The 13,869-nt window shown below is 34.7% G+C and overlaps 1 protein-coding gene and 1 long non-coding RNA gene across 6 annotated transcripts in view; one reads left to right on the top strand and one right to left on the bottom strand.

The window, feature by feature from the left end:
• Positions 1-13,869, bottom strand: part of LOC131509496 (uncharacterized) — a 154,967-nt gene that overhangs the window by 23,020 nt on the left and 118,078 nt on the right. The gene's annotated exons all lie outside the window — the stretch shown is intronic.
• The window catches only part of PTPN12 (protein tyrosine phosphatase non-receptor type 12), a 103,758-nt gene that overhangs the window by 32,027 nt on the left and 57,862 nt on the right, over positions 1-13,869 (top strand). For both annotated transcript variants that reach the window (XM_058725293.1, XM_058725292.1), the window contains exon 2: positions 9,475-9,583. In XM_058725293.1, coding sequence (XP_058581276.1) covers positions 9,475-9,583 — 109 coding nt within the window. The remainder of the gene's footprint in view (positions 1-9,474; positions 9,584-13,869) is intronic.

The following is a 13,869-nucleotide window of genomic DNA, read 5'->3' as shown; positions in this document are numbered from 1 at the left end:
TGCACTGTCAGCGCAGAGCCCAGTGTGGGGCTTGAACTCACGAACTGTGAGCTGAAATCAACAGTCAGACACTTAACTGACTGACCCACCCAGGTGCCCCTTAAATTGCTTTTTAAGAATAAAAATTTGGCAGTATATTTGAATATACAAGTAAAGATAATTTGGTGTCTGCCAATTCAGCCAATCTGAAGCAGCTAATGAAAATTTTCTGTTAAATTCCTCATTTATTAATAAATCTTACATACTCATGTCAGTTTTTCTGTATTTAATTTTTTTTTAACGTTTATTCATTTTTGAGAGACAGAGACAGAGTGCAAGTGGGGGAGGGGCAGAGAGAGAGAGGCAATTTGGTGCCATACTGGAGTGAGATATTTGAGATCACAGTGCTCATTATCAGCTCCAGTTCCTGTTTAAAAAACTCAGAATCCAAAGCAGGGTCCAGGCTCTGAGCTGTCAGCACAGAGCTCAACGTGGCCCTCAAATTCATGAACCACGAGATCATGACCTGAGCCAAAGTCAGATGCTTAAACTAACTGAGCCATGCAAGCACCCCTCAATTTTTCTGTATTTAAAGGTATGCTCTATGCTAGGTGCTATGTAGGGTGCTTTACATGCATGGTTAAAAAATGCATTTCTTCTGCGTTTACTCCTTGACATGTATTAATTAATGTAATTAGTTTATCATATTCAAAAAGTAATTATTACATAAATAATGTTAATTATAGTATTTATTTTGTTATGCCCACTAAGTTTGTTCTTTTCCCTCATTCAAAGGATTTCTTAAATCTTTTTATTTTTAATTGAAACAGTGTAATTAAAGGAAAGAAAATTAAGTAACCTGTATCCTATATGAAAACAACTTTTTGTCTCCATCCTAGAAAGTAAAGGCCAGGTTTAGGAGATACTTACTGAGGTGGATTCTTCAGAAATTGAAATTGATGGGGTGTGAGAGGAAACAAGTCAGATAGATAAGGGGGGGAAAGCCCAAAACTACTAGGAGTTCTTAAGGCTGAAGAGGTAAGGAGGGTAGAGGTGCCATGAAAAGAAAGAGACATAGAAGCATTTGAAAAGTCAGGTAGATTTCTTTTTATCTAGTTAGGTTTGAATTGCTTTGGGGGATGTTCAATAAGCAGTTTGAATATGGAACTAGAACTGAAAAGTCAGGATAGAAATAGAAATTTTTGGATCTTCATAAATGTACTTGTTAAAGTCACAATAGGTAGGGGATAACCTCGCTAAAAGATGAAATCTGAGGAGAGAACAGTTCCCTAAGAGAACACAACATTTAGGATTTGGGAAGCAGAGGAACCAGAAAGGCGTAATTAGGGTAAAAGGAAAATCAAGGGACCCTTGCTTCATGGATCTAAGAAAGGAGTTTTTAAAAGGGGAGGATCATCTTTGTTAAATACTTAATAGGAATTAAGGCTTTGAGATTTTGGTGTCATTTGGATATTTTTGGTGACTTCATAAAAGTTTGAGTAGAAGTGGTAAAGGGAAGAATGAAAATTTTAAGGGGTTCAGGAGTTAATGGTTCACTAGGAAGTGCCAGTTTCTCTTTAAAACTGTGGTCTGTTGACCACAGCTTTGAAGCAGTGTAGCCTAGCAAAAAATAATTTATTTCCATATAGTGGTAAATATGTATTGAACTCTGTTAAACTTCTAAGGTGACTCTTCCTGTGCTGTATTTGTTTTTGCAAAGATAAGTAAAAATTCTGTAACCATGCTATTAATTTGGGGGTCTTCCTTAATTTTTTAGTTGGACAGTTGATATTATTATGGCTTAATGTGTTAAAGCTGGAGCTCAGTATTCTCAATTTTACTGTATGGTTCATAGTCTATGTTATGGAATAATGAGGTTGGTGATAGATTGCTTTGGAACACTTTAAGAGTCTGGGCTTGGCAAAGTATTTTCCAGTGTAAACTAAAGGGTAATGGGGACTGAAGTGACAGTGTTTGCTTAAATCAAGACACATTACCAGATAGATGAAGGGTGGCATTGTCAGAGGCCATAGGTTTAATACCCAAATTTTGGAATTTTTGAGCAATTTGCTGTGGAGACAATGGAACAAAACACTTGAATTTGGGATTGACCTGTAAAATCTGGAGCCAACAGTTTCATGAGTTAAATGGTTAGAGGACCAGAATGATTGAGGAAGAGATGAAAGAAAAGGTAAGAACTTGTGTGTAGAAACAAAGTAATCAAACCTGGGAACTCTTTTCTTTTCCATTTGTTGTATTAAATATCTTCATTTCAGTAACATTAGTATATATCACAAAACTATTGTCCTCGTCATTCAAATGGACTTCTACTTTATTTCCACAAGAATATAATTTGGAGGTAGAGAGAGGATAAACTTGCATACATCCTCCTAACTTACTTCCATCTTGAGAAAGCACTGTATTTTCTCTTCTGACCCAAGAGCAGGAGGCTTTCCTTTAAGGAAAATTTTTGCTTGCTGTCTAGGCTGTGCAAAAAACGATTACAGACTATTGTGAATTTTCTATAACTTTTATTTTCTTTTAGTTTTTATGCTTGCCATATTTATTATTTTAAAATATAAGTCTGTAGTGCAGAGGTTTATTTTAAAACAAGTTCTCAAAATTAAGGTCTACTGCTTACCCCTTCAGAAAGGGTTATAAAGGTGCTACCTTGAGTTCTCCTTTGCTGGTAATTGATGGATATAGGAATTGAATCCCAGCTTCTCTGACTCAAAGCTGTCCCGTTGTGAAGTGATAATGAAGTGTAAGAGGGCAGAGAAATTTGTTTTGTAAGTATACTGGTCAATTCTAATTTGTATTCATTTTCTCTGGACATTAACACTGGAGAAGATCTAAATTACTACTATTTGTCATGGGTTATGCTGGTAGTAGCTGGTATTAATAGAATAAGAAGACAGGGTGTGCATTTTCAGGGAATCCATGTTCTGATGGCATATTAACTGTTGTAGATTGTGCTATGTTCTAGATTAGACGCGTATATAAAGGGCTGTGGGTAGCAATGAGGAAGCACTTTGGGAGGAAGTGGAAGATGGAGGTTGGTGCCAGGAGTAGTCTCAGGAAATGTTTTAGCAAGACAATTTCTGTAGTGATCTAGAAGAAAGCAAGGAGTTTGTTTGGTGTATACTACTAGGGAAATAACTGAAGCATTGAAATCAACAAGAACAAAGAATAAAATCTTTTTGTTACCTAAAGACCCATATGATTGGCCCCTACTTCACAATGTGTCCTTTACTATCAATCCTAACTTAGCTTCAAATGAGAAGGCATAGCTTTGGTATCTGAAAAAGAATGGCAGACAATTTAGTCTGTTATACAGCCAGAGGTAAAGCATGAGCAAAGATAGGAAGATGAATTTTGAAAGGCAGAGTTGCATATTTTACACTTAAAGGTAGGCATTGCAGATGTATAGTTTAAAGACCTTTGGTTTTTTTAGTTGCTTGTAGCAGGTATTAGTAATATGCATATTTTTATATAAATAGGTTTGTAAAGATTTAAGAAAAGCTGGTTAGAGATGGTATAGTTTTAGTGGAAAATCCTATGATTTTACTACTTGTTGCTGTTACTTTGTATTTGGGCTTAAAAAATATTTTGACTTAATGATCATACAACTTGTATGGTAGTAACAGGACAGTTAAATATTTCAGGTATAAAACCAGGTGAATCTCTTCATTTAACAGTTATTATTTAGTTCCAACTGTTTGCCAAGTTCCATACCTTTTAAAATTCAGATAGATTCTCCAGTAATTGCTTCAGAAATTTTTCAGAATAGTGGCAAATGCACTACTATTTTATGCGTTAGGTATTCTTGTATTTTGCTACAATATAACTTTTAAGCTTAAAGTATGATTTCATTTTGATTTCACCTTGAAGTACAGTTTTATGATTTGTATATTCTTGTGTGCATATTTACTAAAATTATTGTCTTTTGGAACTCATACTGTTTTTTAAGTGTTGACATTGAGGAATTTGGCACCATAGTGTGTGGCCTGGTAATAGCAAGAGAAGTCTTGAGCTCCAATATTTAATTTATTTATATTCCATTTTATTCCCAAAATAATTTGAGTTAGCTTAATTTCCATTTTAGCTCTATTACTTTTTGTGTCCATTTTTTTTCTTAATTGTCCTGATATAAAATCCAGCCAACAATTAAGTTTAATACTTTTCTTGTCTCAATGTATTATGAATTCTAAGTGTTCAGTGAATCTGAAGAGAATTAGATATTTTTTAGACCTGAAGCTAACACAACTTGATGATGGATTGGATGTTGTAGGAGAGGGTAAAGGAAGGAATCAAGGATGATTCCTAGCTTTTAGGCTTGAACAACTGTTAAATGGTAGTGCCATTTGGACATGTTTGTAATGCTCATGAGACACCCAGTGGACAGTCCGGTATACACCTGTTTGACTGGACAGATACAACAAACAGCACACAACACATACTCATTAGCTTAAAGTCTTTGATAAACAGTGAAACTGTTCTACCTTGTTAAGGAACTCAAATCTTGACACACAAATGGATATCTAAAAAGAGCATAGTTCTATTGCATGTGACTTTTAGAAGCCTTTGAGAATAAGTTTATTGATTTAGGATTAAGGAAATAAAATTTTTGTGTTTTAAGAAATAGAGGAGTGCCTGGGTGGCTCAGTCGTTTAAGTGTCTGACTCTTGCTTTCAGCTCAAGCCATGATTTCACGGCTTGTTGTGTTTGAGTCCTGCATTGGGCTCTGGGCTGACAGTGTGGAGCCTGCTTGGGATTCTCTCTCCCTCTCTCTCTGCCGGTCCTCCACTTAACGCTGTCTCTGTCTCTCTCAAAATAAGTAAATAAACTTAAATTAAAAAGAAAAAAAGAAGGAAAGAGAAAATAATTTGGAACTTTAAAACAAAGTGAATATTAAATTTGGGTTTTGTTTGTGTTAAAAATTATAATGTATTAGAGGGGCTCCTGGGTGGCTCAGGACAATTAAGCCTCTGACTTCGGCTCAGGTCATGATCTCACGGTTTGTGAGTTTGAACCCTGTGTCAGCCTCTGTGCTGATAGCTCAGAGCCTGGAGCCTGCTTCAGAGTCTGTGTCTCCCCCTGTCTCTGCCCCTCCCATGCTCATGCTCTGTCTCTCTCTGTCTCAATAATAAATAAATGTTAAAAAAATTTTTTTAAATTATAATGTATTAGAGACATCTGTATGACTTGTCTAAGAAAGCTCAATAAAGAAATGAATTACCCATTTTTAATGTTATTTGCATTAGATCTTGGTCATATACATAATTCATTGGTCTCTAAAGTCCAATAAGATAGTCTAGTCTCTGCCTTCAGTTTTATAGTTCAGTGGATGAGACATATAAGATTGAATCTCACAAGTGGTAATAGGGTAATGTATTATTGACTGTTCAGTGCTGGAAGCTGAGGAGCTGTTAAGGAAAGGTTTGAGAAAGCTCCACAAAGGAAATAACACTTTAGCCAGAGTCCTACTATTAACTCACCAGCAAGAGTAAAAATTGTCAAACTGTGATGTTGAGGAGTGAAGGGTTCCTTGTGGCAACGGTGGTGGTAAGTGATTCTACATGGCTGAAGCATCAGACTCTAAGAGAGTGTTATAAAAAGAAGCTAGGAAACTGGACAGGCAGCATTCAAAATGTGTTATAATTAAAAAAGGAATTGGTAGTTTCTCTTGGAGCTAATAGACCCACTGGAGGATTTTTAAGTGAGGGACTAAAATTTAAATGATCAGATTTGCCTTTTAGGACAGTAATTCTGAGATAAGAAATTATTTAAAAGAATTTATTTTGTGACTTTTTCAAGATGTTTAAGGATAGACAATTGGAAATCTTTCTTAAAGGCCTTTAGTTTTGTTTGCATAAAGAAAAGAAAATATGACACAAGGTTTGGTATTTATAAGCCTATGTAAATATGCCAGTTAGCTATATTTTCACCCAATTAGGATAGTCAATAATTCAAAGTACTTTCTTGCTTTAGGATTATATTAAATAATTATTAAGCTTAATAAATGAATTATTTTATTAGTGTTTTCCTTAATGCTATTTTCACACAGTCTGTCACATGCACTCTACTTACGAATAAGATGCCTTAGTATTTACAACATGTTTCTCAATTAATTAATTTCCTAGTAATTAACTTCACTTAGAGAAAATGAAATTGGTGGTCAGGAAGTTAAAATGAAATTGCATGTGTAGATACTTCCATTTCATGTAGTTAAATGAGGTTTGGTGCTATCTCTACTTCAAGCACTATTTGGATGTTAATTATGATATATTAAAAGAACAAAATTTTTTGTCTAGGCCAGCATTCAAATCTTATTCTAAATTTAATTTATTTAACATGTAAGCATTTAATATGTTCTAGGGGTACAGGGCCTTAAATATCAATGTGACTATAATCTTGTACTCACAGAGCTTACAGTTTAGTAGGGGAAGTAAAGTGTATTCTCTTTATATATTTATTATAAAGAGAAGGAAGTGGTGTTTTAAGAATGTGTATAGTCTAAACAGAACTCAGAAGGGAAAGATTATTTTTGCACGAGAGACATAAGAAACTTTGATGGAGCCAGGACTTAAAAGATGGATAAGATTTGGAGGCTTGTTTTCTGAGTGTGGGTATTATCCTCATATTAATTTTGTTTTTAATGTTTATTTATCTTTGAGAGAGAGGAATACAGAGCGCGAGCAGGGAAGGGGCAGAGAGAGACACACGCACACACACACACAGAATCCAAAGCAGGCTCCAGGCTCTGAGCTGTCAGCACATGAACTGTGAGAACCCATGAACTGTGAGATCATGACCTAGCCTAAGTTGGACGCTTAACCAACTGAGCCACCCAGGCGCCCTGATACCTTTTTGATACATTTGGGTAGAATTTTTTTGATGTTGATTTTTTTTTTTTAATGTACAAAGTTGTTATGTTTAACAGATCATCTTTGTTTTATTTATACTACACCAGAGATGAGTATTTCTGATGTGTATGAAACTTTTTAAGTACACTACTTCTGTAGGCTTATTTTAATAGAACATTCTTCATGGGAAGCTTGAAGTAGAAAGCATTCCATGTTGTGCTAGGCTTCAAGAAAACTGGATATATAAAAATTCAGACTCAAATGAGATACTTATTTGTACACAAAAGTGTTAAGTTTTATTATATGAAAAAGGAAGTCATTTCACATAAAATCTTTATTTTGCCCATTTCTCAATAACATAATAATTCATCAGGTGAAAAAAGAAATGCTTGGAGTGATTGCAGCAGATATTCCAGAAGTGTATTCATATTTTATAATTAAATACATCCCCTCTTCCTTTTCTTTGTAGTTCTAGAATTTTTTCAGTGATTATTACCTAAGTTACATTCCTTTTCCCCTGGTGTTTCTGCAAATATTTAGATTGATATCCTTCTGTAGGTCACATTCACATACAATATTTTGATGTATTAAGATACTATAAATAACAAAATTAAAATCTTTGAACAAAAAAACATTATAGAGTCTAATTATATATGTAAGATGTATATGTGCATAACTGGGAAGATCTTTGTTAATGTGGATTAAGAAAATCATGAGCAATCTTTTCTATTTTCCTTTAATTTTTGTAGCATTTATTTTTATTTTTTTAAGTTTTATTTACTTAAGTAATCTCTACACCCAACATGAGGCTTGAACTGATGACCCTGAGATCAAAAGTCTCATGTTCCTCTGACTGAGCCAACCAGGCACCCCTTAACATTTAATTTTTTGAATAGGCAATACATTTATATAATCTAATAAGTATGAAATGGCATATAGTAATGTTTCTTTCTCATCCATTTCCTATAGCTATTCATTTTTCTTCTCCATAGACAACAACCTTGTTAATAGTTTCTCTTCTAGAGATATTTTATGCACATGTACAAAGACATGCAAATAATATTTTTATTCTTAACACCAACAGTAGTATATTATATACACTGTAGTGTTCCATGCTTTTTACACTTAATATGTATTTTGAAGTATTTCCATATCACTATATATAAAGAACTTTCTTAATGGTTTTCAGTCATTATCATATTTACTTGTATAAATGAAATGAATCTATTTAGTCAGTCTTCTATTTATAGACTTTTTTGATTGTAGTCCTTTGCTGTTTTAAAACAATGCTGCAATAAATAACTTTGTGCATGATATATCATTTCACCTGTGCAGGTGGATTTTAAGAAGTACAATTCCTGGGTTAAGGGGATATATGTATTTAAAATTGCCAAATTACCCTCGTTAGGGGTTGTGTTAATGTTTTCTTCTGCCAGCATTGTATTAAAGTTCTGGTTTTCCCACATCCTCACCAACAGCCCATTTACTTTCAAATATAATTTTTCCCCTATCCTACTTTGAGAACTTTATTACCATAGAAAATAGCATCATAAATGTGGGGAATTTAACTTCAGTGTTGTGCCAGTGCAGAACAGGATTCTAATAAGTCTTTTCATCTTACTGAAAAAAATGTGTATTCCTGATTTAGGTCTCTAAGAATTGTCATGATAAAGTTTAGTGGTTTTTCAAAGAAACAGAAGACTCACTATTCTATGTATAATCTGTGATTTAAAAAAATGTTTCACTGCTTAAATATCAGCATCACAAGTTGTAAAAGTAAAATGGTGAAAAAGTTAAATGTTACCAGACTTTGTTCATTTCATTTGTATTCAATAATTTGTTGAATAGTAAAACCAAAATGCCTTCAATATGTCTTTAAGCCTGGAAGAAAGTAGGCTCCTTTGAAATTAAATTTCAGCAATGTAGTTGAGTAGTGAATTTAAACAATTCACAATGCTGACTTTCAGTGCTTCTGAAAGCAGGAAGTGTATTACTGACACGCAGAAATATTCCAGCCCAAAGAACATCCCTACTGCCATATGTGGTAAGAATTTGTCACTAACTCACAAACCACTTCTGTAATGCAGTGAATAAGCAGAATTGGTCTTTGTTAGACATTTCAAATTCAATATGAAAGAACTTTGTTTTGTAGTGTCTTATAAGTAATTATTAGCTTATGCCTTGGAAGGAGCCTGGCACATCATGGGTGCCCAAGGTTTATTGAGGGAAGGAATAAAGAAACTTGTACATAATCTTTTACGCATTATTTACTTGGTTTTAGGGACCCATAGTTAAACACTAAAATTACTTGAGTAAGTTAAGGACTGAGTTAAATATTCTGACGTAGCTTATTAATGATGTCTTTAAACAAATTTCTTACTTTTATTTTAGTGTCCCCTTTGAGTGCTGTTTGGAATATTAATTTTATGTTTGCACTTAGGGTAAAAAACAATTATCCTTAGGGTTAATTATTAAGAGACAGGGAAATACTGTGAGCTTGGAAAAATAGGAAAATGAGTTATAAGGAATTGGGGTTAGCAAAATTCAATAAAGAGCTATTTGTAAATCATTAAAATTTTGAAAATATTAACGTTTGTATAAACTTAAATTTTTTTGTTTGTATTTTAAGCGATTAAGAAGATTGTCTACCAAATATAGAACAGAAAAGATTTATCCTACAGCCACTGGAGAAAAAGAAGAAAATGTTAAAAAGAACAGATATAAGGACATACTGCCATGTAAGTTTGAAATGCCCTTCATAGAACAAATGGAAATGTTAATAAGTTTGTATCCTAAACTACTTTTATTCTTCCTAATGAGTTTGATTGTTAAGGAGTTAGTACCTCTTTTGTAAGGTACACTATAAGATAATAATTTGTGATTGTGTTTCTTGTTCTTCCTTCTGAAAGTAGTTTTTGTTGTTTGCTTTTTTTTTCTTTAAGCATCACAATTATTCTGATACTTACTTTTAAATACAAAAAAATCCAAGTAAGAATACCTTTTGTGGACTCCTGTTCAAAGAAGTTCTTTTGTTAAAATAAAATAGATAATTCAGTAAGTATAATGGAATAAATTTTATAAAATGCCAAAAATATTAACTCTTATCTATTCCCTGTTCACAATCAGAACATTAATTATGCATGAAAAAGTGAACCATAAGGTGGTTCATGCCTGCATGTCGGCTGTACTCAGTAGTCTAAATATGTATCTCTGAGAGTATACCTTAGACTGATAGCATTATATTATAATAATGTAACTGTATTCTTAAATAGCATGGTTTTTGGCAGAATACCTTTAACTCTAAAAGCATGCATACTTCCATGTGTCCTATTTTACAGAATAAAAACTTTACATCATGCATGCTGTCCCTTAAAGCTGCCACTAGTCTTTTTCTTTCCCTTCAACTGTCTTAAAACAGCTCCATTCCATGACACCATTCCCTCAACTCTAATTCATTGTTTTCTCCAGCCTTATTGAGATATACTTGAAAAATTTGTTTTTGTGTTTTTTTAAGCTTGTTCTCTCTAAAATGTCTTTGAAAAAATTTCCAGTGATTTTCTTCATGCTGGATTTGGTGACTTTCTTCAGTGTTTACCCCTTTCTGTTAACTATTTTGATGCCATTGACTAGTCCCTATTTCTGAAATTTTCTTCTTCCGTGATCTCTTTCTTTCAAATGACCTCTTCCCTCTCTTGTCTGCTTCCCTCTCTTTCTCACTGTCTTCTTTGCATACATTTAATCCTTCATCTTTTTCTTGTTGTTGTTCAACTGTATTCTCAGCTGTGGGATCTGTGGGTGGCCAGTATTAGCAGAATTACTAAGTGGCAAGTTTACATAGTATAATGGTGAAGAGTTTTGACTCTGAAGTTCAAATCCTGCTTCTACCACCTGCTATTTATATGACTTTGGGGGCGCCTGGGTGGCTCAGTCGGTTTAGCGTCCGACTCTTGGTTTCGGCTCAGGTCATGATCTCAGTTTTGTGGGTTTGAGCCCCACGTCAGACTGCATTGGCAGTGCAAAGCCTGCTTGGGATTCTCTCTCTCTCCCTCTCTCTCTGCCCCTCCCCATTCACACTGTCTCTATCTCTCTCAAAATAAATAAACTTCAAAAGAATTTTTAAAATATATGACTTTGGACTCACTCTCTTTGTGCCTTTTTCCCCGCATCTGCAAAATAAAGATTATAATCCTTTTTATGATTATTTTGATCATTAGATAAGTTAATACATGTTAAAATGCTTAGGATTGTACCTAGCACATAGTAACTACTCATTAAGCTTTTTGAAAATACACTCTACTTTCTTACCAGTCTTCCTCAGAATGGTGGATGGTATGGGTTTCTGGATAGTTTTTATTAAGCATGATAATCTCGAGGTACTCTTTTTTTTTTTCTGTTGAGACAGAGAAAGGGAGTGCGAGCAGGGTAGGGGCAGAGAGAGGGAGACAGAGAATCCCAAGCTGCCAGCACAGAGCCCAATGCAGAGCATGATCCCATGAACCTTTAGATCATGAGCAGAGCCAAAATCCAGAGTCAGACGCTTAACCCGACTGAGCCACCCCAGGTACCCCAATCTCGAGATACTTTTTTAAAAAATTTTTTAATGTTTGTTTATTTTTGAGAGACAGAGCATGAGCAGGGGAGGGGCAGAGAGAGAGAGGGAGACACAGAATCCAAAGCAAGCTCCAGGTTCTGAGCTGTCAGCACAGAGCCCAACATGGGGCTCGAACCCACGAACCGTGAGATCATGACCTGAGCCGAAGTCAGACGTTTAACTGACTGAGCCACTCAGGTACCCCTTGAGATACTCTTAATGTACTCTGGAATTAATGCACATTGTCTCTCTCTCTCTTTCTCTGTCTCTCTCTCTTTTTTTTTAGAGGGATGCTATTTTATTTATTTATTTTTGGGAGAGTGAGCAAGGGGCAGAGAGAGAGGGAGAGAGAATGCAGAGCCTGAAGCAGGGCTCAAGCTCCCTTGAAGCGGGCTCGAGCTCCTGATGTGGGGCTTGAACTCACGAACTGCAAGATCATAGTCTGAGCCAAAATCAGATGCTTAACCAACCGAGCCACCCAGGAGTCCCAATGCACATTCTTTTAAAAACACATTTTCTCTTCTTTCTTTTTCTGTCATCTGGGCAAATGAGTCTTAAACAGCTCTAGGTTTCTATTTTCTTAAGTTATATTTTATTTATTCATTCCACAAAAAAATTTGAGCATATACTATATGCTAGAGATTCAGTAGAAAACAAACTGGCAATAATCCCTGCCCTTGTGGTGTTTATATTCTAGAAGGTAATGTACAGTGAATACAAATAACATACATGATCTGTCATATGGTGATTAGCGGTATTGAGGATAATACATTGGGGATTAGGCATGTAGAGAAAACTGAGAATAGAAAGCTTTACAATTTTAAATAGAGGTAGCAGGGGAAGTTCACTGGTGTGTTTCTAAATTGCCCCTCTAAAAAATAGAAACCCTGATTTGTATTGTCAGTTTCTGTAGTAAATGTATTATTTGCCATAATCACAAAACTTTGAGGTGTGGGTATTATGTGCCACTTTGCAGATGGGAAACCGAGACATAGATTAAATAGCTTGTGACACAGCTAACAGAGTCAATGAGAATTTATATTCAGAGCACTGGTTCTCCACTAGGGTGATTTTGCCCCTAAAAGAGACATTTAGCAAGTCTGGAAACATTTTGGTTGTCACAACTGGGATACGGAATGGGCATGCTGCTACTGGCATCTAGTGGGTAGAGGCTAAGGATGCTCCTGCATCCTATATAACACAGAGGCTACACCCTCTCCACAGCAAAGAATTATTCAAGGCCAAAATGTCAGGGGTGCTGAGGTTGAGACACCTTGCTCTGAATCCTGAGCTCTTATTCATTGTGCTATATAGTCAAACTAGCAGTGTCTTTTTTTCCTTTTAAATTATTGAAGGATTGATAAGTCAGTTTCCAATAAATTTCTAGTCATTTTAATTTGGAAAATGTTATTAAAAGCAATTGTACTTAGAGATGTATATTTACTTGCTGTCATAAAAATAATGTAAGTTGTCAGTTTCCTTTGTATGTTTAGCATGTTCAGTGTTTGGATACCAGTATTTTTTTAAATAGCTTTATTGAGGTATAATTTACATACCATAAAATTTACCCACTTTAAATATGCAATTCAGTTATTTTTAGTAAATTTATAGAGTCATCAACATAGTAAAGTTTTAGAGCATTTCCATCAACCTAAAATAATCATTTAGGCCATTTTTCAGTCTTTAGCCCCAGGCCACCACTAATGCTTTCTGTCTCTAGATTTTCCTAAGCATGTTTTTGAGATTCATCTGTGTTGTAGCATATATGAGTTCATTCCTTTTTAGTCAGTAATATTTCATTGTATGGGTATATCACATATTGTTTATCCATTCACCAGTTGATGAACATTATGAATAATCCTACCATGAACATTTCCATACAAATCTTTGTGTGGACACATGGCTCTCTTTCTTTTGGGTAGATACCGAGGAATGGAATTTCTAGATCTATGGTAGCTTATGTTTAACTTTATAAGAAACTGCTAAACTGTTTAAAGTATCTGTGTACCATTTTATTTTCCCACCAGCAATATATGAGCATTCCAGTTTCTCCACATTCCTTTTTATTGTCAGTCTTTTTGATTGCAGTTATTCTAGTTGGGTGTGTAGAGGTATCTCATTGTGGTTCTGACTTGCATTTCCCTAATGACTAACTGAACATCTTTTCATGTTCTATTAGCCACTTATATATCCTCTGATGAAAAGTCTTTTCAAATCATTTGTCCTTTTGTTAGATTTGATTTGATTTTCTTGAGTTGTTTCAGTTCTTTAGCTGTTGTTCTAAATACAGGTCTTTATTCATTTTTTCCCCCAGTTTATGGCTTGTCTTTTCATTTTCTTAAGGTGTCTTTTAAGGTATGCAAGCCTTTAATTTTGATGAAGTCCAACCTATCAGTTTTATGGATCATGCTTTTGATACTCTGAGTAAGAATT

Source organism: Neofelis nebulosa, chromosome 4 (genome assembly GCF_028018385.1).
Source record: "Neofelis nebulosa isolate mNeoNeb1 chromosome 4, mNeoNeb1.pri, whole genome shotgun sequence".
Classification (NCBI taxonomy): domain Eukaryota; kingdom Metazoa; phylum Chordata; class Mammalia; order Carnivora; family Felidae; genus Neofelis; species Neofelis nebulosa.
The sequence above is the reverse complement of the archived record's forward strand: the minus strand, read 5'-3'. Positions and strand labels throughout refer to the sequence as shown.